Below are 24,323 nucleotides of genomic sequence, written 5' to 3'. Positions count from 1 at the left end.
ACAAAACAAAAGAGTCTCCAATCAAGAGTGTGATCACTCGCCTCTGAATTAAAGAGGAAGCTAGGAGACAAGATCAGAAAGATGAAGTCTTAGTTGTTTATAACAACAACAAGATATTTGGTGCGGTTCTGAAGCCTACGGGCAAACCATTAAAGAATCAGAACCGCAATATTGTGAACCAAATTAAGAATGGGAATCCCTCAAGGGCCCCATATGCTCTGATTGCTAGACAACAACCACCACCTCAGAGAAATGACACTCTGATCTTCACTTGCTTTAATTATGGAAAACTGGGTCATATGTAAGAGCATGCCTAAACCTGTTGACTCTAATGTACAAGTTAACCTGGTTGATGAGCCATTCATTGTTATGATCACTGAAATCAACACGATTGATGGAAGTGATGGTTGGTGGATAGACATTGGCGCCTCATATTAGGATTGTGTTATGTTCAAGACATACATGAATGTTGAAGATAAGAAAGTGTTGTTGGGAGATGCTCACACCTCTAATGTTGCTGGAATTTGAGATGTTGAGTTGAACTTCACCTCAGGAAAGACTTTGATCTTGAAGGACGTCATGCATGTTCATAAAATTAGGAAGAATCTTGTTTCTGTTTTTCTTTTAAATAAGGCAGGGTTTAATCAGTCTATTGAGGCAGATTTGTACACCATCATTAAGAATGATATTTTTGTTGGGAAAGGATATGCCACTGATGGCATGTTTAAATTGAATGTTGAATTGAATAAAATTTCTCCTTCTGTTTACTCTTTGTGTGATTTTAATATTTGGCATGCTAGACTTTGTCATGTTAATAAGCGAGTTATTTCTAATGCATGTAACTTAGGCTTAATCCCTAAATTAAATGTCAATGATTCAAATAAATGTGAATATTGTAGTCAAGCTAAAATAACTAAGACTTCGCATAAATCAATCATTAAAGAATCTGATCCTCTAGATCTTATACACTCCAATATATGCGAATTAGATGGAACTTTAACTAGAAATAGTAAACGTTATTTTATCACCTTTATTGACGATTGTTTTGATTATACTTATGTGTACTTAATGAAGAATAAAAGTGAAGCACACATTTAAGATGTATGTAATTGAAATTGAGAATAAACTTAGTAAGAAGATTAAGAGACTTCGTAGTGATAGGGAAACTGAATACGATTCTGGGTTATTTAATTATTTTTATAGTAAACATGGAATTGTACATGAAACGACTGCTCCATATTCTCCTGAAATGAATGGTAAAGCATAAAGAAAGAATAAAACTCTTACTGAATTTGTTGTTGCAATCATGATGAATTTTGGTGTTGCACCTCACTGGTGGGGGAAATTTTATTGATTGTTTGTTATGTCCTGATAGAGTTCCCAAGTCAAAAAGTAAGATCTCTCCTTATAAGATATTAAAGAAAAGACAACCAAACTTGTCTTATTTGAGAACTTGGGGCTTTTTGGCTTATGTCAGAATTCCGGATCCGAAATGAGTTAAACTTGCTAGTAGAGCCTATGAATGTGTATTCATTGGGTATGCAGTAAACAGTAAGGCATGTAGGTTTTATGACCTAAATGCAAAAGTGATCACAGAATCAAATGATGCTGAATTTTATGAAGACAAATTTCCTTTCAAATCGAAAAATAATGGGGGCACTCAATCGAGTCGCATTCTCATGATTAGAAGCACAGAAAGCAATGACAATGTAGAAACAAAATGTCGACTAAGTAAAAGAGTAAGAATTACTAAAGACTATGAGCCCAATTATGCGGCTTATAATGTAGAAGAAGATCCAATAAATATAAAAGAAGCCTTGTCATCTCTAGATGCATATTTATGGCAAGAGGCTATTAATGATGAGATAGAATCTCTAGAAACTAATAAGACATGGCACTTAGTAGACTTTCCTTCTGGTTGCAAATCAATTGGTTGTAAATGGGTTTTGAAAAAGAAACTAAAACCTTATGGAATTATTGATAAATACAAGGCTCGCCTTGTAGTCAGAGGTTTTAGACAAAAATGAAAATATAGATTTCTTCGACACCTTTTCTCCAGTCACTAGAATTACATCCATTAGGATACTTATTTTAATAGTTATTATTTATAACTTAATAGTACAAAAGTGGATGCTAAAACAACTTTTTTAAATTGTGACTTAGAAGAAGAAATCTATATGGAATAACTGGAAGGGTTTGTGATCTATGGACAAGAAAACAAGGTTTGTAAGTTAGATAAGATGGACTCAAACAAGCTCCTAAGCAATGGCATGAAAAGTTTAATAACTTAATGATATTGAATGGGTACAAAGTGAATGAAAGTGACAAATGTGTTTATTACAAACTGAGAATCGCATCTGCACTATCATATGTCTCTATGTTGACGACCTACTCATATTTGGATCAAACATTCAGACCATTAATGATGTGAAATCATTATTGTGCAACAACTTTGACATGAAAGACCTCAGAGAAGCAAGTGTGATCCTTGGTATCAAGATCATAAGATCCGAGTAAGGAATTTCTTTGGATCAATCACACTATGTGGAGAAGATCTTAAACAAATATAAGTACTTTGATCGTAAACCTGTGTGCACACCATATGATCCAAGTGTGAAATTATTTAAGAACACTGGTGAAAGTGTCAGACAAACAGAATATGCGAGCATCATTGGCAGTCTTAGGCATGTCACTCATTGTACTAGACCCGATATTGCATATGTCGTAGGACTGTTGTGCAAGTTTACGAGTAAACCGAGTAACGAGCATTGGCAAGCTATTCAGCGAGTCATGAGGTACCTTAAAAAGACCATGGATCTCGGCCTACATTATCAGAAATTTCCTATTGTACTTGAAGGATACAGTGATGCAAATTGGAACACCTTATCGGGTGATTCCAAAGCTACTAGTGGCTATATATTTAGTATAGCTGGAGGAGCAGTATCTTGGAAATTAAAGAAACAAATTGTCCAGCCCCAATCCACAATGGAGTCTAATATGATAGCATTATCCACAACTAGTGAAGAAGCGAGTTGGTTAAGATGCTTGCTAGCTAAGATCCCTTTATTGGAAAAACCTATGCCAGTTGTGTTGATCCACTATGATAGTACCGCGACTATTGTAAAAATTGAGAATCATTATTATAATGGTAAAAGACGTCAAATAAGAAGAAAGCATAACACCATCATAGATTGTGTCTCTAAATGAGCTGTAAGAGTGGATCATGTACGCACTGATGAAAATTTAGTAGATCCTTTGATAAAAGGATTAGTTAGAGAGAAAATCAACAATACATCTAAGAAGGTGGAACTAATGCCTATAAAGAAATGAGTTGCTCATGATGGTAACCCGACCTAGATGGCCGGAGATCCCAAGAAATAGGCTCAATATGTAATAACAAGTTACGAGTAATATGAGATGATCATGCAAGTGAAGCATGAATCCTGAAGTAATAAGAGGATGAGATAATATAAGTTCTTAATGAAATATATATTTTGTATGAGGGAGTACCTAGGCTACAGGAGTACTCTTGATAGACTCGCATTACAGTGGAACTTGGGTCAATTCCTATGGAATTTCAGGACAGAACTCCTAGAGCCTTCACTAAATTGGGATACACGTGCAGGATCATTAAAGCACAGGCTATTAGAATACCCCTTAAGAAAAGGTTGTGTGTGGGTCCGATGTCTGAGATAGAGTTCAAGACAATTGTGTCACTCTTGTTGAATCGGAATCCTACTTGTTACGCAAAGGTTCAAGTCGTAGACATCTTTGCTTATACACATTCTTAGAAACGTTTAACGTTACTTCTAAAATCACCTTTTAAATTCAAGTGAGGGATTGTTGTAAAACTTTATGTGAATTTGAAAGGACCATTTGTATTAATTAATGGAAGTTAATTATGTAGAAATTAATTAATAATTATAACGTGTCAATCATTAAAACCTAGTTTTGACTGAGTAACACCTCCGACTATTTTCTCTCCACTCAGTTGAATCTTTTATCCATAAATAGGGTTTCTCAATTCAGTTGCAAATTACTCCAGATTTCTGAATTTTTGGAATCTCTCTTCTCCCTCTTTATTCTCTTCATCTCAAATTATTTATATTCTTCTTTATTTTACGAGTGGTTTATTGTTCCATCAACGATTGAATTTTTTCAGATACTACGAGTGGTTTAAACACCATTTGAAGGTGTATTTCTTCGAACGACTTATTTCAGTGCAAATGATAATCGTAAAAAAAATTGACAAATTTTTTAAAACAAAAAAACAACATTTTTCAAGTGGTCCATTCTAAAAAACAAACTTTCACAAGTTTGAGAAGATAAGGTAGTGTGAAATATCTTGCGTTATTAAAATATTAAAAAAATTAATGACTCTTATAATTTGAGGGTGCAATAAGCAACCTTATAAAATCATACATTCCTCATCACTTGAACCATATCATATGGTTTTGTGTGAATAATAGAATAGAAAAATGGAAGAGAGAAAGTGTAGTAATATGCATGTTTTAATGGTTCCATATCCAAGCCAAGGTCACATAAACCCAATGCTTCAATTTAGCAAACGTTTAAGCACAAAAGGAGTTAAAGTCACAATGGTTACAACCATTTTCATCTCCAAAACCATGCATCTGAAATCATCATCATCCTTACCTTCCTCTCTTCAATTTGATTTCATATCTGATGGATATGACCAAGGTGGCTTTTATCAAGTTGGCAACATATCAACCTATCTATCTCACATGAAAACCATTGGTTCCAAGAATTTGAAGGAACTCATTCAAAAACACAATAGTTCTGATTACCCTATAGATTGTGTGGTTTATGACCCTTTGGTTCAATGGGTTTTGGATGTAGCTAAAGAATTTGATTTACTAGGAGTTGCTTTTTTCACTCAAATGGTTGCTGTTAATTACATATATTATTATGTTTATCATGGACTTTTGAAGCTTCCAATTTCTTCATTGCCAATTTCTATTCCAGGGCTTCCTTTGCTTGAGATGAAAGACACACCATCCTTTGTTAATCATCCTGAATTCTATCCTGCTTACTATGAATTGGTCATGAATCAATTTTGTAACATCCATAAAGCAGATATCATCCTTGTCAATTCCTTCTACAAGCTTGAGGACCGGGTAGGTTTTCGGAAACAAAATAAGATGAAACACAGACACTGAAAATAAGACACTGATACTGACACTGACACGTTAACATCAGTAATAATTTGAAAAAGTGAGTAAATTAGACGTACTCATTATTATTTTTCCATATATAGGCTGCAGATTCTATGTCGAAGGTATGTCCAATATTGACAATAGGGCCAGCAGTTCCATCATTCTACTTGGACAAAGGAGTTCCAAATGACAAAGAGAATGATTTGAATCTCTTTGAATTAGATTCATCAGCCATTGATTGGGTGAAATCAAAGGGTGATAGGTCAGTTATTTATGTATCATTTGGTAGCATGGTATGTTTTAGCATAGAACAAATGAAGGAAATAGCATTAGGGTTATTAGCAAGTGGTTCAAATTTCTTTTGGGTGATTCCTAATATGGAGAAAAAGAGTATCTCAAAAGAGTTGGTTGAGGAAATTGCTTCAAGTGGAAAAGGGTTGATAGTGAATTGGATACCACAATTGGAAGTGTTGTCAAACAAAGCTATTGGTTGTTTTTTAACACATTGTGGATGGAATTCAACACTTGAAGCATTGTGTTTGGGAGTGCCTATGATTGGGATTCCACAATGGACTGATCAGCCTTTGAATGCTAAGTTTGTGGAAGATGTGTGGAAAGTGGGAATTAGGGTTGTGGTGAATGAGAATGGGATTGTGGCAAGAGAAGAGATTGTGAGATGCATTAGGGAAGTGTTGGAAAATGATGTTGGGAGAGAAATGAGGGTTCATGCTAAGAAATGGAGAGAATTGGCTGTAGAAGCTGTAAGTCATGGTGGTACTTCAGATAACAATATCAATGAATTTGTAAATAAGTTGAAGAGATTTTGAACTCATATTTATATTGATTATGAGTCTGTAAATAAGTTGAATATGTTACTATTGGTTTCAGTTAATGCTGGCTATGGATTCCCTTGAAATTATGAATGAGGTAGAGTCTTTGGATTGAGATTATATTAAAAGTTTGTTTTGCTTGTACCATTGATGTTTCTATTTAGTTATACATGTATTAATGAATCTAATAATATTATGATAAGATATTATGAATGAGGTAGAGTCTAGTATTAATGAATCAATTAATGAATCTAATAATAATATAATGAATAATAGTATTGATGTTTCTATTTGCTTGTACCATTGAAATTATGAATGAGGTAGAGTCTTTGAAAATGAGTATCGATAAAGATTTGTATACATGTATTAATGAATCTAATAATATTATGATAAGATATTATATTTTATAAAATAAATGAAAGTTTAATTTGATTAAAAAAATTTAAGGTTTAAGTTTAATTTATAATCTATTATAGATATTTTTAAAAGTTGAATGGTTTGATTTATAGGAATTTTAATTAGTTTATATTTTTAAATGATAGAGATATTTCAATTCATATTTATTAGTTGAGGTTTTTTTTAAACCGCTAATTGAATTAGATGAATCTGGAGACTTTAATTCAAATTATAATAAGATTATAATAAGATTATATGTCATAAACTACTTAAATATATATATATATATATATATATATATATATATATATATATATATATATATATATATATATATATATATATATATATAATATTTTTGCAATACTATAATTGCTATATTAAATTTTTTGTTTTAAAATAATTTATAATTTTTTTAACTTACTTAACATTGATATATTAATTTGTTAATTCATTTAAATATAAGTAAGAGCAGTCAGACTACTAATTATACATTTTTTTAAATTGCTGGTTGATAACTTATTTATATGTAAATAGAGATTAATTGAAATACACTTTCAGTGTAAAAGGGTTTTACACCATCAGTTAATTATAGACGTTGGATATTAAAAGAAGTTTGACTTTTATTTTAAAAATCTATAAAGTAATACAAACGAGTGATGGTGATGAATCGACGGTGTAAAACTTTTTACACTGACAGTGTATAGTAATTAATCTCTTTTTATAATATATTTATATGAGATTAACCCTAATGCTATTTCCTTCATTTGTTCTATGCTAAAACATACCATGCTACCAAATGGATCATTCCCAACTCTTGCTTCTAAACATATATATAATCTTATTATAATTTGTTTAGTTAAGTTTGACCCATTGTTTTAACAGTTGGATATTACAATTATCCCATCGCACCTTACTAATATAGAACATGCACCTCGCGTAGGCGAAACCTACATTATTCGATACTAGTCTTGATGAGTGTTAAAACTTGGAAAGCTTAAAACTTAATATTTAGTTTTGAGGGAATTGCAATTTTCTGATCTCACCGGCTTGTTTATCATATAAACCGTCTCTCACATGCATCAACATACATTCACATGCATCAACATACAAACATACAAAATGAAACAGTTATGGCCCCTAGCGCAATTGTTCTCCCAAGCCAATGAGAGAACCTAAGCTAACCTACAACGATCTAAGCTTCTCCAAGCAAGATCTTCAAGGTTGTCCTCCTTTGGCATTGACTTCTTTGCTTTCTTCATATCATTACATTACATGAAAGAAACTCGTTTTACATACGAGGGAGTGAGATGAGAAAAGAAGTTACATTTGGGAGATTAAAAGAGAGGCACGACACGCAGGTCGTATTTTAAAAACCCAAAGCAAAAACAAAGGAAAACTAAGGCCATAACCGATCACCACAAGACAATAATAAACACTTTATTATTATTATAATTAATTCCTTTAATTAATTAAAATCAAATTAAATTTCGACGACCGATCATCACATTTTAATGAACAATTCATTTAAAATCGATGTCGCTTTTCGTATCAACACTTGACACTTTTAAAGCACTGAGTTAGCCGAATGGGCGAAAATTTCCTTGCGTTAACCGGTTAACCATATGCGTTAACCGGTTAACCATATGCGTTAACCGGTTAACACTGTTTTGAAATCTGAAAAAATTGTTTTCTGCCTTGCGTTAACCGGTTAACCAAATGCGTTAACCGGTTAACACTGTTTGAAAATGTCTTGGAAAACTGTTTTCCGCCTTGCGTTAACCGGTTAACCAAATGCGTTAACCGGTTAACACTGTTTGAAAATCTCAAAAATTATTTCGCATTCCGTTAACCGGTTAACCATACGCGTTAACCGGTTAACACTGTTCCAAAAAATGTTTAGGAAGCACAACTCTTGTGCGTTCAAACCCCAATCGCATAACTCTCTGACAACACAACCCTTGTGCCGTCACTAACCCTAATGCACCAATTTCAGACCGTCAAACACGTCTCGATTGTTAATTCAGTATGATTGATCAACACGTCTTTGCTTCACCATACTAATGTCGGATCAAGAAGCAAACGACCATTGATCGCTCAAAGGAAAACAATCATCGAGGTTTTGAATGAACGAAACAAGAACATTATATCGTATATAATGTATTTTGCATCAGGGTTACATATATCACATATATGTAACTTGATCGATCTCAATTTAACCTTTGATTCATTCTGTTTTAATCATATTATTACATAACAAAAACAGATATCAGATTCATGGTTTCGTAAGTGGCTCTGATACCACTGTTGGAGAATAGCCATCCAAGGCGCAGCGGAATTTAAAAATTTCTCCATTTAGTGATCCTTACGAATGGGCATGATCAGTGATAGAATCGTTACCTCTTGTGGCGATTCAAACCTTTGGTGCAGATCTCTGATAATGATCAAAACCTTTGGTACAGATCCACGGGGCGATCACGAACGTTGAACGATGACAACGTCTCTACTTAGTCCACACGAACGGATTCCTTCAATCGCAGTGCTAGCTGTTTGTGAATGAAGGCTTTGAGTGAGAGAGAGAGATACGAAATTCCAACTCTTCAGTTGTGTTGTTTTTTTCCATACAAAGCTTCTGCACAAGAGCTCTATTTATAGAACCACTTGTGTGGGCTTCAAGCCAAAAAGCCCACTTAAGTGCATTTTGGCATATATCTCATAATATGCCAAAATCACTTAAGTACTTGGTACCTTACCATATTTCGTATTCTACTTAAGTACACCGTACCTTACGATGTTCCTTAATTATTCTATCTCTCATCAATCCGTCATTTGTGTGTGACCCTATAGGTTTTCGCGACGTTGGCAATTATATTAAATCACACATTTAACATAATAAACAGTGAGCGGTATCTAGCAACACATCACTGCTACCCAAGTCACGAAAATGTCATGTGATCTGACAAAACCTCCTGTGATAATAATTATGTGTATAATTACCCCTTTGCCCTTATGTCTATATTGAACACAAGGTATAGACCGTGTCACCCTTGTCCAGTTCAATATTGGACCCATAGACATTTATCCTGTTACGCAGGATTGGCAAATTCCATCTAGGACACTCATGTCCCTCAGCATGCTTCGTGGAGTACTCATCAACTGTCTTTATGGTCATCCAGTTACGGATAACGTTGGATCAGTAATAAGGCACTCAACTCTACATCTAGGATCCATAGTGGTTTCAGGTCGAAGAGTGGTATACACTATTATCACCATGAGAATAACTTATGACACTTTGCATAACTTTCTATATAGTATTCTCATAGCGGGTCAATCCGGTATAAATATTACTCCTAATATTCATACCTATGTTTAAGACTTGATAACTCTTTATCCATGATCCATGAGATGTGATCATCAGTCTACAAACATAATAGTCTTAATGCTTTAATGTTATCTCACTTCACACTAAAGCTCGACTACGGATACTTTAAGAATAGTGTCCTTATGTTTAATGTGTTCTCATGATTAAGTCACACTTAATACATTAAACGGACTATCTATTCTAGGGACTTTATTAATCAACCATAATAAAGAAAATGCCTTTAAATAATTTGATACAAGTACCAAAAGTACTGGCCTCTAGGGCTTACACCAACAGATCGATAGTATTCCATTGGAGAAATGGACTAGGGCATACGACAACGGTCAACATTGGGGCCACATGACAACAAATCTTGTGGAATCAGTGAACTCTGTCTTCAAAGGCATCTGTAACCTACCTATAACCGGTTTGGTGCAGGCAACTTATTTCAGGCTAATGGTGTTGTTTGAGACCAGACGCTCCAAATGGAGTTCAGTGTTGCAATCTGGGCAGTTGCTCAGTGATACTTCAATGAAATTCATTAGACATGAAGTTGCCAAAGAAAACACACATGTGGTTACGGTGTTTGACCGCATTAAAGGTTGGTATAGTGTTGTCGAGTCCATGGATCACAATGAGGGCATGCCGATGGGACAGTACAGTGTCGAACTATATAGAGGTTAGTGCGATTGCGGAAAGTTCCAAGCCTTTCGTACGCCCTGCTCTCATGTCATTGTGGCAATGCTGAAAGATTCAAAGGGATACATCATACTTGCTATCTGAAGTTTACAAAGTCACCAGCCTATCAAATGTTTATAAAATTAGTTTTTCCGTGGTGGCAAAAGAGGATTACTGGCCAGAATATCAAGGGGACATCGTCTGGCACAACGAAGTTATGCGAAGGAAGAAAAAGGGTCGCCCAAACAGCATCTGAAATGGATACGGCGAACAAAATGGTTAGATTATGTAGTTCATGTCGTCAGCCAGGTCACAATCGTACTAACTGTACTAATTGTCCTAGTGTTGGAACGAGTACAACTAGATAAACTCAAATGTACCTCTGTTGCAATATATGAAAAACTAAATTTATTTCATATTATAAGTTTGTGAGCAAATATCATTACATAAACAACAACACAAACAATTAAAACAACTACAATACAATAATTAGGCGATTACAGCCATCAAAACAATTTTGAACATGTAATGCGTCATCCTACGAACGTCTCGGTCAGTCGTAATATTCACCCATTCACGCACTTCTCCATTTTGGTTGAACGTGGATACAAAGCATTGTATTTTTCTAATCCTTTCACCATCTCCAATTTCTCAATCTAACAAACTGTTCAACGTCCGATTAAGACGTTCAAACGAATCTATATTCCAGAGTCGAATCTTTATCGGAGACGCAACGGCGGAAAATATTAAATCGGCATTTCGCTTGTGAATGTATTCAGACATGGTTAAAACACAAAAACTTGAAGGAGAGTGGAGTTGAATGAAAGAAAATATGGTAGTAGGGGAAGATTTTGTGTGAAAAATATTGCATCCAAGACGACGTATTTATAGAGAGGAGATATAAAATGCATACGCCAAGAGGTTATGCGCCTAACATGGCAACACATGCAGGCGCCAGAGGCATTGGCGCCTCCTCATGAGGCCCAATGCAGGCGCCAAGGGCATTGGCGCCTCCTCATGAGGCTACCAATGTAGGCGTCAATGCCTTATATGCCTCTTCTTGATCCATAACAGATGTGTCGGTTCATCTGACGCATTCTCTTTTAAATGTTGTTATTTTAGAAAAAAAATTGAAAATTTTATTATTTTTGAAAATATTGATTATTTAAAATAAAATTGAAATATCGGGTCTAATTAAAAATGTTAAAGTTAAATGCTCTAAAGCTAAATTATAAACCCTATAGATAGACTTTAAAACCTATTTTCGTTCTTATTTCTTAACTGTATGAAATTTGTTACCATAAAACTCATGCATGGAGAAAGTTGTAGATAAAATTTAATAAAATTAGAGAAAAAAAAATATGCATCTTAAGTGAACAATTATTTTACCGAGTGAATCAATCAACATGTATTTTGCCCAATGAGACTCAAATTTTAATATATTTTTATAATTTGATAATTTGTTGGTTTTTAATTGGCAAAAAATAATGAAGATGTTAACGTAGGAAAGAAAATAAATTTAATTGAAATACATTGAAATGTAAAAAGATTTTACACCGTCAGTTAATCATGACCGTGGATATTAAAATAAATTTGACTTTTATTTTAAAAATTTATAAAATAATGCAGACGGATGATAGTAATGAATCCACGGTGTAAAAAAAATTTACACCGACAATGTATAATAATTAATCCTAAAGAAAGTATTGTTTCTCATGAAAATAATTCTTTCTCGACAAAAAAAAACAAATTAGATGGGTTTCCTTATTGGTACGGGGCATGTGCCCACTATATTTCTAAAAAAAATATACCATTATACATTTATTTAATTAAAATAGTATAATTTAAATTAATCGAAATAATATTCTTACTATAAATATATTATTAAAAATTCAAAATAAAATTACATAATATATGAACAATTATTTAGGATCATCTTTGAGGGAGTGAGATTTTTTATTTTGAAAGTCAATTTTAAAATTAAAATATGTTCGACTAAGATATAGTTGAATTGATTTTGTGTTTAATTTTAAAATAATTTTTCACAAAATTTTAAAATATAAATTATAATTTATAAGTTCTTATTTTAACATTAAGGTTTTATCACTAATTATATCATCATTATTTATTTATATATAGAGATTTGATGAAAAGAAATGAGAAAATTACAAAAATAAAAAATTGAAAAAATAATTTAATATTTTTTAAAAATAAATGTCATAAAAAATAAATATAATATATGTTTATACTTTAAAAATAAATTATAACAAATTCATAAACTAATTACTGCCCCATAATTTAAAATATCTGGTTCCACGGTAATATTTAAGTGTTTTATCAACTTGAGAGTAAAAAACTGATTAAAAATCAAATACTTTATTTTAACAAGTTCCAACTCTAACCAATGCTATATATAAGTTGTTCTTAATCTCTTAATAAAAAAAATTATACTAATGATCTAACTCTTTAAAACTTATCATTTTAATTTTTTCTATCATATTAACGACGAATTTAACAGTTTATTTTTAAATTTTTCCATCATTAAAAATATCAATATAACACATTTTAACAAGTTGATAGACTAATATAAATATTTTTTAAAATTAAGAGATTAAAATAAACCTTAAATTTAACATACGGGATGATATTAAACCTAAATTAATTTCCAACGCAGGATGATATTAAACCTAAATTGATTTCCAACTAGTCATTGAACAGAGAATACTAAAATTAACATATTTTATGATATTAATATAATTCATTAAATAACAAATTGACATAAAATATTATAAAACTAATGGAAATTAATATAAATGATTATATTATACAGTATCTTATAAGCTATAACTATTAAATAATAAAAATTTAATGCATAAGAATCTCTATAATCTGTGATTGGTTCTCTATTTAGCTTTAAAGGTAAATAAAACAACCCATTCAACCATTTATTTAAACAATGTTTACAAATTGATTTTTAATCAAATAGTCTTTCTTAAATTAAATGTATCAAATACCTTGGGATCCAATTGATAAAGTGAACAAGTCAATGGCATCGATCCTAAAACCTTCAAGAATTTCACATTAAATGAAAATTATTGACAAGTATTCTTAAAGCAATCGTTGAGGAATAAAAAGAACTCAACTTATTAAACACTTTAATTTCATTGAATAATTTATGTTGTTTCTTTCTAAAAGCTCTGCAAAAACTACTAAAATAATACATTGTCTGATTAACTATCATGTGTAAATGTGAGTATGCTAATACTTGTGTCATCAGCTGTCAAAAATTTACAGAGCTTGTGTACACTTCATTTTCATCAGACTGCTACACTTGAACTACTTATTAGTAATAATACATGAATACAAAATCAATGAGGAAGGGATTTCGAATGGCCTAAAATATATTTGCGCCACACTTTTTCCGTAGCATGAAATAATAAATAAGATGTATCTGGAAGTCAAGTGAGGAATCATGGTCTCTCGTCTTCAGCTGTATGACCATCTTCTCTCCAACCGCCCAATTTAACAATGTCCTCGACTAGTATTTTCCCATCTATATATAGCAACAAAAGAAGTAATTACTAATTAGTAATTACTGTATTCAAGAACTAATCTTCATAGAGAATAAATAGTGTTGACTAAGGTTTGTCATAGATTCTGTTCAGACAGCTATTGCTTTGAAGGTGAAATTCCATGAGTTTCATGGTCATTTAATTTGCAAGAATGAAGAACAGACCTTTTCTTTAAATGAACTTCACAGGAAACAAAATTTAGAACTAATAAGACTTAAAAAATGATGGTGGCTTGAGAGAGAGAAGATACGGACCTTTATCTTTGGAAAGATTGCTGACAAGTTCTTGGATGCCTTCTTTACCCAATGTATCCTTCAAGTACATTGCAGCCAATGCTACCTCCTCAGGAGTAACTTTTCCATCATAATCTCTGCATAAACATCCAAACTCTCAATCATATTGCACAGTAAATCATTGTAAATGTAAAATGTTCCAAAGTACAAGACTTGAATAAGTGTTAAACAAGAAAAAAAATATTACACAATGATCTAATTTATCATGATGTGAAATTAAATGTCATGCTATGACATCCCAAACTAGTTATAACTAAGCCTGTAAAATTAATTCTTCCCGTTTGGATTGTGATCAGTGTCATAACTTGGAAAATGTGTTCAAAAACTATTATCCCTCTGCCATCAGACTTCAGCTCCTTAAATCACAATCAAAATGGAATTAAAATATGATCAAATTTTGTAATTCCCTTTGTATTAGTGAACTAAACTGCAATCCATGTTTTTGTGGATGATAAAGCACAACAAAGCAGTGCTGCCGGCTGTGAAATTTATAGACTCTTGTGGAAAGCTATCATGGAAAGAGCCCTATTTGGTAGTTAAGTGAATAACAAAAGCAGGAGAAAAGGATACACATGGTATCTTCGGTGGTAAGCCGCTGAATACTTTCTTTACTTCTTTCCCCGAGTTTGTACACACAACAATATGCGCACTCACTAAATTTCAGATCTGACCAAGAAAGGTCCCTTCTCTCAAACAATTACAATATCTTTCCCCAAATTCTATCCAACAATAGTCACCTTACTATCTTGATCACTTCGTCCCTCTTCTTCAGTTAGAGCATGAGTTACAAAAAAACCATTCTGCGACATCAAACCACTGATAGAAAAAGACTAAACAAAGATTCCCAACTAAATTAATAAAAACCAAATGAACAACAGCAATTAAATCAAATGACTCCTATTTACTTTTATTTTATTTTTTGAAAATTCGAATGACTCCTATTTATTAATTCATTATAAGCAGTACACATGTTGTCAGTAGAGGCGCAAATGAACAACAGCAATTAAATCAAATGACTCCTATTTAGTTTTATACTTTTTTTTTTTTTAAAATTCAAATGACTCCTACTTATTAATTCATTATAAGCGTACATAAGTTGTCAGTAGAGGCGCATTGTGATGCCATAGCAGTGGGGTGGAACGGAACAATGGCTAGCCACTCTACACACACATGAGACCAGACCAGAATAGAGTCGCAGCCGCCTTCTTGTTTCATGTTTCCACCAAGTCCGGATTGCTGGGACATGAGCGCTACCGTGTTGGGATATAGAAAACCCAGAAATAGCCTTAAAATCTAGTCATTTTAGGGGTTTTGCAAAATGGAAAACCCCAATTTCCCTCTTTTCTCTAATATGTGAAGCTTCTCTTCTCTTCTCTACTTTCTAATCACTGCGTATGAACTACAAACTAAAACTGCTAGCCGCTGTTGTCCCAGCTACTAGCTTCACTGGCCAGCTGTTGTCCCTGTCGTCCCTGCCTCTTCACATTCCAATAGCCATGACAACTCCAATTCTTCTAAACCATCACTGACCAGTGACTCATCGTTAAATCCCAGTTTTGGGGTCAAATAGCGGTTATCCGCACCCTGTAATACAATTTTGGGGCATGTCGCTCCGCTCAGCAATCCGGGCTTGACATCATAGAGCAGAACATTTAAGCTTCTAGTCACAATCACTGTTTGAATCGCTTAACTGAATTTATTCAAATGCATCATAAAACCACATTTCACTTTAAGAGATTCGATAGGGTAAGCCAGAAAGGATAAAATTGTGGCCAATAAAAAGGACAGTGTCAAAGAGCCTTGGCTCATGTGGCACCAAATCCCTTTAAGGAAAACTTTATCCCATAAACCACCTTGGTGGCCCCATAAAAAAAATTAAAGACTAATGTCAAAGAGAAAGTACAAACCTATCCAGCAGCCTCCATCGGTCACCGATTTTGGCATCCACATCATCTATTTCCTTTTCAAGATTTTGGAGCATTGCATCAACCTGACAGGATTTCAAATATTAAATTCATCAGTGAAAAATCGGTTTCTAGTTTTCTCTAAGACTTGATAAATAACATGGTTCTTACTCTTTCTATGAGTGAGGATGACACTTTATCCCCGTCATCATCCGACTCTGCAGCATGCTCATGTGCAGCTTTATATGCCTTAAAGGCATCTTTTTCACCATTTGAACCCTCCTTTTCTACCATGCTGTTATAGAGTTCTATCTGCAGGCATACATAACAGCAAGATGAGGGTGGCAAACGGAATATTTATAACACAGAATTTGATCAGTTACATCATCATGGCGGTCATGCATAAACAAAGGCACATTATAGATCATTGGGGCAAGTGGCCCACACATGCAATAGAAGCCACCCTCTGCCTGTTAAAGGGATGATTTTTTACCAGTGGAGTAGAGAAGGGTGATTTTTTAATAACGTCACAGATGGGTCCTTTCAAGAATGCTTGATCAATTAAATAGGTAGAGTAGGATGTATTTTGGCAACAACCTAGTAAGCCCACTAACCCACGGTAATTAGAGCATTTGCATCCCCCGTGGGTTCAGAGTATTCCCTGCCAACGTAGTGCCATTTGTTAAAGGAATAATACCTGCTCGGGGGCTTAGGTATCATTTTAAAGTTTTTCGCCTCTTCTCAAGAGTGTGTTATGTGGAGGTCAAATTGAGATCCTCCTCCAAAAGCTCAATATTGTTCAACCAACTAAGCTGCCCCCATTGATTAAAGCCTAAGGGAAGCCTTGGCACAACTGTTGAAGTTGCTACCATGTGATAGAACTAGTCTCTAGCAAATGCTAAGTAAGGCTACCTACTATACTTGTGTCAAAAGCTCCATATCGTTTATAACCAACTGAGGCGCACCCATTGAGTAAGCCGAAGAGAAGCCTTGGCACAACTCTTGAAATTGCTACCATACCATGAGATAGAATGACTCTCTAGCAAATGCTAAGTAAGGCTACCTATACTTGTGTCAAAAGCTCCATATCGTTTATAACCAACTGAGGCGCACCCATTGAGTAAGCCGAAGAGAAGCCTTGGCACAACTCTTGAAATTGCTACCATACCATGAGATAGAATGACTCTCTTGCAAATGCTAAGTAAGGCTAGCTACATACTATAGATTCGTAATGGGTCCAATTTTCCCCTAGACCTCGCTATAGTGGAAGCCTAATAGCCACAGGTTTAATTATTTTATGCAATTGCGTACTGACAATATCAAATATATGCAATTGCGTAAGAAACACTGAACATAGGTTTAATTATTTTATATTATTGTACTTTGATTTGTAAATGAAATGATATGTGAACATTTGTATTTTTATATGTGCAATGTCTTTGACCCTAACCCCACTACCAAACATGTTGAGGTAGGCTGCTAACCCCAGTGTGAGATATAACACATCAATAGATTCTTATGGAAAATAAATTTTACTAATTAAAAATATTGCTAATTAGCATCTTTTAAGCCAACTTTAAGAAAATTCAAAGAAATATATGTTTATAATAAACAAAAAATATTGGTTTTTTTACTTATTTGACAACTATATATAAATGAAATTAATGCATTTTATGTCATAGAAATTTATTCATGACAAACACATGCACACACCGCTTTCCCTAGAGCAAATTAGCAAACTCCGCCTTCTTTTGGAATAAATATATAAAAAATCATATGCTTCTCATTCAAACAATTTCATGATATTGGAATGAAATCAATAATATTAAAAAATTACCTGACACTTCATTGCAACATTTTATCTTGACATATAAATACCAATTAATAGCATATATAAATTTTGCTATTTATCCTCATCAAAATGTTATGACATGATTCAACGGTTGAAATGATTAAAGTCACATTCTATAAAATGTTATTAGATGGAGAAAGTGTTTGAAACTTGGCACTTGGTGTCACTGAATCTTGACACAGGCACTTTGGGGTGCGTCTCAATGTACTGGCCTAGTGAAAATCTTGGCATTCTTAGATTATTAATTAATAACTTTTTTTGGTGATTTTTTTAACTATCAATTCGTTTATAAATGATAAATTTAACAGTCCAACCATTGGATTGAAATTTTTCATGAAGTAGATCAAGTGTACAAATCTCCACGTAAGTCATAAACAAATGGATATTTCATTGCACCACATAACGGCAAAAAATAGGTATATACTAATATTTGATTGCATGCTTTTGAAAGTCAAAATAATAAGAAATTTAGTACATATGGCCATCAAGATAATATTAAATGATTTGACATTTAGATTGGTTGATTTCACATTTTACAAACAAAAAAAAAATCAGTTACATGATATAATTGTATTCACACCTAGTCTCACGAACTTTACTCTAAATGTATAATCTTGGACTCTCCACATCGATTTGTGATATGGTCAATATGGTGGTTATAAGGGACGGGAGCCCCCCCATAAGCTAGTTTTGGGATTGACTAAATTTCAAGCACAGATTCTTAGATGATATCAAAGCCTGTTTAGATTCATTGTTGGGCCACTAGAAGATGTCTCGTCCCACGAATTTCACACTCCAAATATCTAGTCTTGGACGTGAAAATGGTGTGTTGGAGATCCATAATGACTAGTGATACGGCTTAGATAGTGATATAAGTGGGGGTACACCCTTACCACATGACCTAGCTCTTGCGGTTGGTTGGGTAAAGCTCAAGCCAAATTCTACTATAAATATAAAAAAAGCAAATGAAATAGGATGTCGGCCAACTTTAAAATCTAATAAGATAACTTTTAATATAAGAAATTATAAATTCACCCTGTAACGTAACAGAGAAAAACATCAGCTGATTTAGAGGTACCTATTCAAAATCATGCAGAAACTTAACCTATTAAATCCAATATATAGAACTATAGAAGACTTAAAAGCAAATGACTGAGTATTAAAAGTTTCAAATTACCTCTTTATTAACTAGCCTTAGAAAATCTTCACGCTCTGTACTTACAGACTGCCATCACAATTAATAGTATTAGCATGCATTAAAGTGATTCATCAATTGTAACAATTGAGAGTTTCAAGCATTAAACTCTCACCGATGCAGAAGATAAAACAGCTAATGCACGACTAATTTCACATAGCTGCTCTTTATTTTCCACTGCTCTGTTTCTAGCGAGTTGATGTGCTTCTTTTGCTGTTGAAATATTCATCTCGTTCAAAGCCTTGTCTTCTTGACTAGAATCCGCCTCAACTCTTGCTTGATCCACCCCTTCTTTTTCTTCCTCCTTCTGCATTTTAAGTATAATACTATATTAGTTATCACTTGACTTATCAGTGTGTAGAGCCATGAAATCTTGATTCTAAATGAAGTTGCCAAATTTTAATCAATAATCAAAATATGAAGCCTTTAAACCTAGAAAATGATCTTTATTGTGAACTCTGCTTATCAATACCTGAAACTTCTATTCTTTAAACTTCTATTTAATGTTTTTTGTAATTGTCACATGAATCAAAGGAAATATCAGAAACTGATGAGCGGACAACTTCATCATCCTAATGAAACAAAACAACCTTCTAAAGAGTAATGCAATTCCATATTTTACCTTAATACGTTCTTCCTGCATTTCAAGGAACTCCAGTTTCCTCCGCCTTTCTGAGACAGAATCCTCAGAAGGTAAAGATGTGACTTGTATAGTATCTACAACCTCATCAGGGAGAGAAGAAATTGTAGCCTGTACAGCTTCTTCTGGTTTCAATTTCCCAGCAACAGTAAATGCCCTATAAAGGTCACCAAGCAAGATTCAAATGCATATCAAGCAGGATCTTTAATTTTTTATTATTTGTTCACAACAAGGGGGCCCCGGCTAAAATTACCTTGAAAGTATCAAAAGAGATGATGGTACAGAGTGATTCAAAGATAAGTCCAACCAATCTCGAAGCTGTACAGAAAAGTGAACATATTTTAGAATAGAAATACCACAGTAACATTTGATATTCGTGACAAATGATGTTGCGAACTTGCAATATCATCATCCAGATTTAGTACTCCAATATAACACAAGCATAAAATTGTTCACAGCACAAAAACCTGTTGGCGCATTTCTTCAACAGAAAGCAAACCAAGCATGCCTCGCTCTCTACAATCTTCCCGGAGTTCAGCTTCTGAAAGAGAATCTACACCTTCTTCTTGAATCAACTTATCATCCTCCTTAATGCTAACAAAAAGGGGATTTGTTGCATGTAAACATAATCATGCAGTCGCAGAGTAAGTTGAAATTGAAGTAGCTCAAAGGTTAATAAACTGTTTAGTTGAGTCTTTGCACTAGTAACACAAATCATAGTCATAACACCGGAATGAATGGTGTACCATATACTAGAGCAGTTGGATTAGTGTTCTTCAATAAAATAGTAAGAAGGGGAGACTAGCTATAATGATTCTTTCCTAATAACAAAGGATCATTTTTATCAGAACATTCTCAACATTTTCCAGATTTTATTACAATAAATTTTCATCTCATCTTGCAATCAAAAAGTAAATAAAAATGTTATAAAAAGTAGTGTGAAAAATGCCTTACCTCTGTAAACGTTTCCTTAGCATATATCGTAAGTATGCATCAGTGCCAAAAGGGTTGATGCCCATGTACTTGCACATATTTACTAATCGGGGCCTACAAACAATGAAGATACAGTTGGAAATCATGATACGACCTCACAACCAATAAAAAAAAGTGTATTGAAGTCAAACAGAGTTTAAAAAACTGACCTGTTTATATTATCTAGAGTAAGCTCGTCATTAAACAACTTAGCAAAGCCCAGAATTTCCTCATTAGAGACACTTGAACCCCTTCTAATCTGCAAAAGGAAAAGAAAGGGTATATATGACAATATAACAAAAGACATTTGGAAAAAAAAGATTGACAAAGGATCCGTTAAGATGAATATTTAACCATGTTTAAAAAACCATCAAGATCTTCAGCTGTTTTCTTTAGTTCTCCACTACGGGAGTTTTGAACTTCTTTTGCCATTTCTTTGACTGTATCTTGGAGGAATCTTGCATACTCTATTCTTGCCTTGAGTCTCCGTTTCAATGCTTCCTACACATTGAGCAACTAAGTCACAAACACCCAACAATGGACTATCAAATCCCACACATTCATCACAACCACAAATTAATAATACAAAAGCATTTTTTATATAAACTAGCTAATATGAATATTATTGATTATGTCACATTAGAAAGTAAAGTTTCCAATAAAGGTAATCACTATACATGACCCGTGGCTGCCAGAAAACAGTGCATATCTTAGCACATAGTCATGTACAATTAGAAACCAAGATGCATATTAGTGACAAAAAGGACATTATGTTAATCTTGATCTTCAGGAGCTGTCCTCTACACAGGGCCACCCACACTCGCTTGCACATGCCTTGCAGTGGTTTAGTTATACTATTATTTTTCCTTTGGTAAGGACAGAATGATTCAAAAATTCTATTTTCAACAAGAGATGAGAGAACAATCGTCATGTAAACATGTGTACGCTCAATTTATTATGAGGAAACATAATACGCAAAGAGAATGGACAAAGAGCATAAACATTCTTAGCTACTACCTGTTCTTTCATCTTGTCCTGAAATGTTGATGGTAACATGTTGGGGAACACCTTAAGAAACACTGGCAAGAGGAATTCCATAAAGGGGACAATAATGAAAACAGCGACAGGAACTAGCCTGAAGATATCTGCAGTAGTCCGTGTCAGTTGCTGTCTCTCCCTTCTAGAGAGATTCTTTCCATTAGCAAGCTTCAACAACAACCTGGAACTGATTCTCACATCAGCCCACAGCAGTTTGCAACCCAACCAGTAATGCTGCAACGTCGATATGAACTCCCCTTTCCAATGAACAAGTTTTTTGGCCCAGTCCTCTCTGCAGCAAACCAAATGTCAGAATCGCCAAGCATTAATTATGATTTCAAATTGCAGCCCATAATATTATAGTTTTCAAAGTGTCCACAAATTGAAGCCGTCATCAGTCTGCAGTCTATAATTCTCAACAACCACAACACAACCGTAACCACAATGTAAGACATCCGTAACCTATATGATTGCAACACCACTGTAAGTGCAATTTAAAATCATAAATCATCGCTAACTGCCATAATCGCATATGCAACTGTAAAATACAATATCTGCAATATTCATAAGCACAACACACTGCATTCTGAAATCACAGGATGTTTGCAATTTTTATAATCGCAACTGCAATTTAAAACCATATACACTTTCAAAAGAAAGTATGTCCATAATTTTGGACCCATAACATGATATCTGCCACATTCATAGTCATAACACAAGCACAATCGCATTTTGATATCATAGAATGTCTGCAAATTTAATAATCCCAACTGCAATTTAAAACCATATATACTTCCAAAAACTAGTCATCCACACTTGCAGGAAAAAAAAACTAACGTTTGCAATTAAGCAATACTTGGCATCATGAAAAAGAAGTGACCAACCTACTCATGGAAGCAACCGCTCTCAAAGCCGGACCAATCCCCAAAAACACAGCCCGAACACGCTGCAAAACACTCTGCACAACTTTCTGAGACTCCTGCGAACGCTTCGCCATTGCGGCTTTAGCTTTCGCAGTGGTTAAACCTTCAACCGCCTGATCACATTCCTCCGGAGAAGCTTCTTTCCGCTTCTTCCCAACCACATCATCACTCACCGCCTCGTCTTTCTTCGCAGCAGCCGCCGACGACTGCGACAACCACCTCACACCTAAGGACTCATTCAATCTCAATCTCGTAAAATCGCCACGGAAACCCGCGCTCGCGAATCCACGGACGAATTGCCCCAAAACAGGAGAAAAATTGAATAACTCCTCTTTGTAGCGTGAAATTTCATTGGTACCGTTTGATTGAGGAGTGTTAGGTTTTGTAGTGAAAGAACGTTGCGGAGAGTGAAAAGATGAAATCGAAGCTCCCGAAGCGTTAGAGTATTGATGAATGAAATTGCTTCTTCTTCTTAAAATCGCTCTCGAAGCCATTGTAAAGCTAAATAATCTTCAATAACAAAAATACATCAAATTTCTGATTCAAAATAAGATTATAACCTAGAGAATCGATCATGCTAAAATAAATAAAAATTTGAATACGTGATTTAGAGAACGTGTAAGAAAATTGCGAAGTAAGCGAGATTTGGATAATGAAATTTAGATGGTGAAGATTGAGCTTACTAGAATAAATTGTGTGGAAGTTGAGAAGAAGAATGAAGAGAGAAAGAGTGTAGAAGAAACAGCGCCACCAGAATGGAGATGGAAGAGAGGTTTAAGGTGTTTTTTTTTCTTGTGCAGCGGAAGGGGGAATTGGGTGTTTTTTACGATTTTGTCCTTGTTAAGGACTTGTTATTCATTTTTCACCCTTTGAAAGTTAAGAGTATGTGCAGGTGGATCCTTCTTTTGACTTGTTTGGCTTGTTGCTGAAGCCGATTCGGTGTTTCATATTCAGTCGAGCAATCTAAGACTCTGTTTGGCAGGACACTTTTTGAGTGATAACTTATTAATAACGATGTTTTCTACAAATTTATAATTTATTTTATTAATTTATACTTTATTTTCAAAAACAAATTTTAGTTTATAATTTATCATTTTTTCTTAAACTTTTACTTTTATTATTAACTTTTACTTTTATTATTTGAACTAAAATTCATTTTATAATTAATTTTATTTTCAAATAAAACAAAATAATTATATATTAAATATAAATAATTATTTCATTTTATTTTATGTTTTCTTAAAATATGCTGTTTTTTTTTTTATAATCATTCGTCATCAATCATAAATTATAAATTACTGCCCTGAATTAAGTTATCAACCAACCATTATTATTATCAAACAGAACTTATAATTCAAACATATGATAGATTAAGTCACTTAATTATCAAAAGTGGATTAATGATCGCATTATTAATTTTAAAAAAATAACATGATATAAAAATATTAAATGATTTTATATTATTTAAATTATCTTTTAATGTTATTTTTAA

At 33.6% G+C, this 24,323-nt stretch overlaps 2 protein-coding genes across 2 annotated transcripts; one reads left to right on the top strand and one right to left on the bottom strand.

Moving 5' to 3' along the window:
- The first annotated feature begins 4,387 nt into the window (after positions 1-4,387).
- LOC127101578 (flavonol 7-O-beta-glucosyltransferase UGT74F1) lies at positions 4,388-6,151 on the top strand. The gene is made up of 2 exons (XM_051039028.1): positions 4,388-5,138; positions 5,279-6,151. The coding sequence occupies exons 1-2, from the start codon at positions 4,479-4,481 to the stop codon at positions 6,002-6,004; spliced, it is 1,386 nt and encodes a 461-aa protein (XP_050894985.1). The 5' UTR covers positions 4,388-4,478; the 3' UTR covers positions 6,005-6,151.
- A 7,434-nt stretch (positions 6,152-13,585) lies between these two features.
- On the bottom strand, positions 13,586-23,750 carry LOC127101577 (uncharacterized). The gene is made up of 15 exons (XM_051039027.1): positions 23,515-23,750; positions 22,793-23,341; positions 21,888-22,200; positions 21,225-21,371; positions 21,041-21,129; positions 20,853-20,945; positions 20,366-20,492; positions 20,152-20,216; positions 19,881-20,055; positions 19,374-19,565; positions 19,241-19,288; positions 16,383-16,523; positions 16,215-16,297; positions 14,269-14,384; positions 13,586-13,995 (listed from the first exon to the last, which is right to left on the bottom strand). The coding sequence occupies exons 2-15, from the start codon at positions 23,323-23,325 to the stop codon at positions 13,913-13,915; spliced, it is 2,205 nt and encodes a 734-aa protein (XP_050894984.1). The 5' UTR covers positions 23,326-23,341; positions 23,515-23,750; the 3' UTR covers positions 13,586-13,912.
- Between the last annotated feature and the right edge of the window lie 573 nt (positions 23,751-24,323).

The sequence above is a fragment of the Lathyrus oleraceus genome, chromosome 7, assembly GCF_024323335.1.
Source record: "Lathyrus oleraceus cultivar Zhongwan6 chromosome 7, CAAS_Psat_ZW6_1.0, whole genome shotgun sequence".
Classification (NCBI taxonomy): domain Eukaryota; kingdom Viridiplantae; phylum Streptophyta; class Magnoliopsida; order Fabales; family Fabaceae; genus Lathyrus; species Lathyrus oleraceus.
This window is presented reverse-complemented; position numbering and strand designations above follow the sequence as displayed.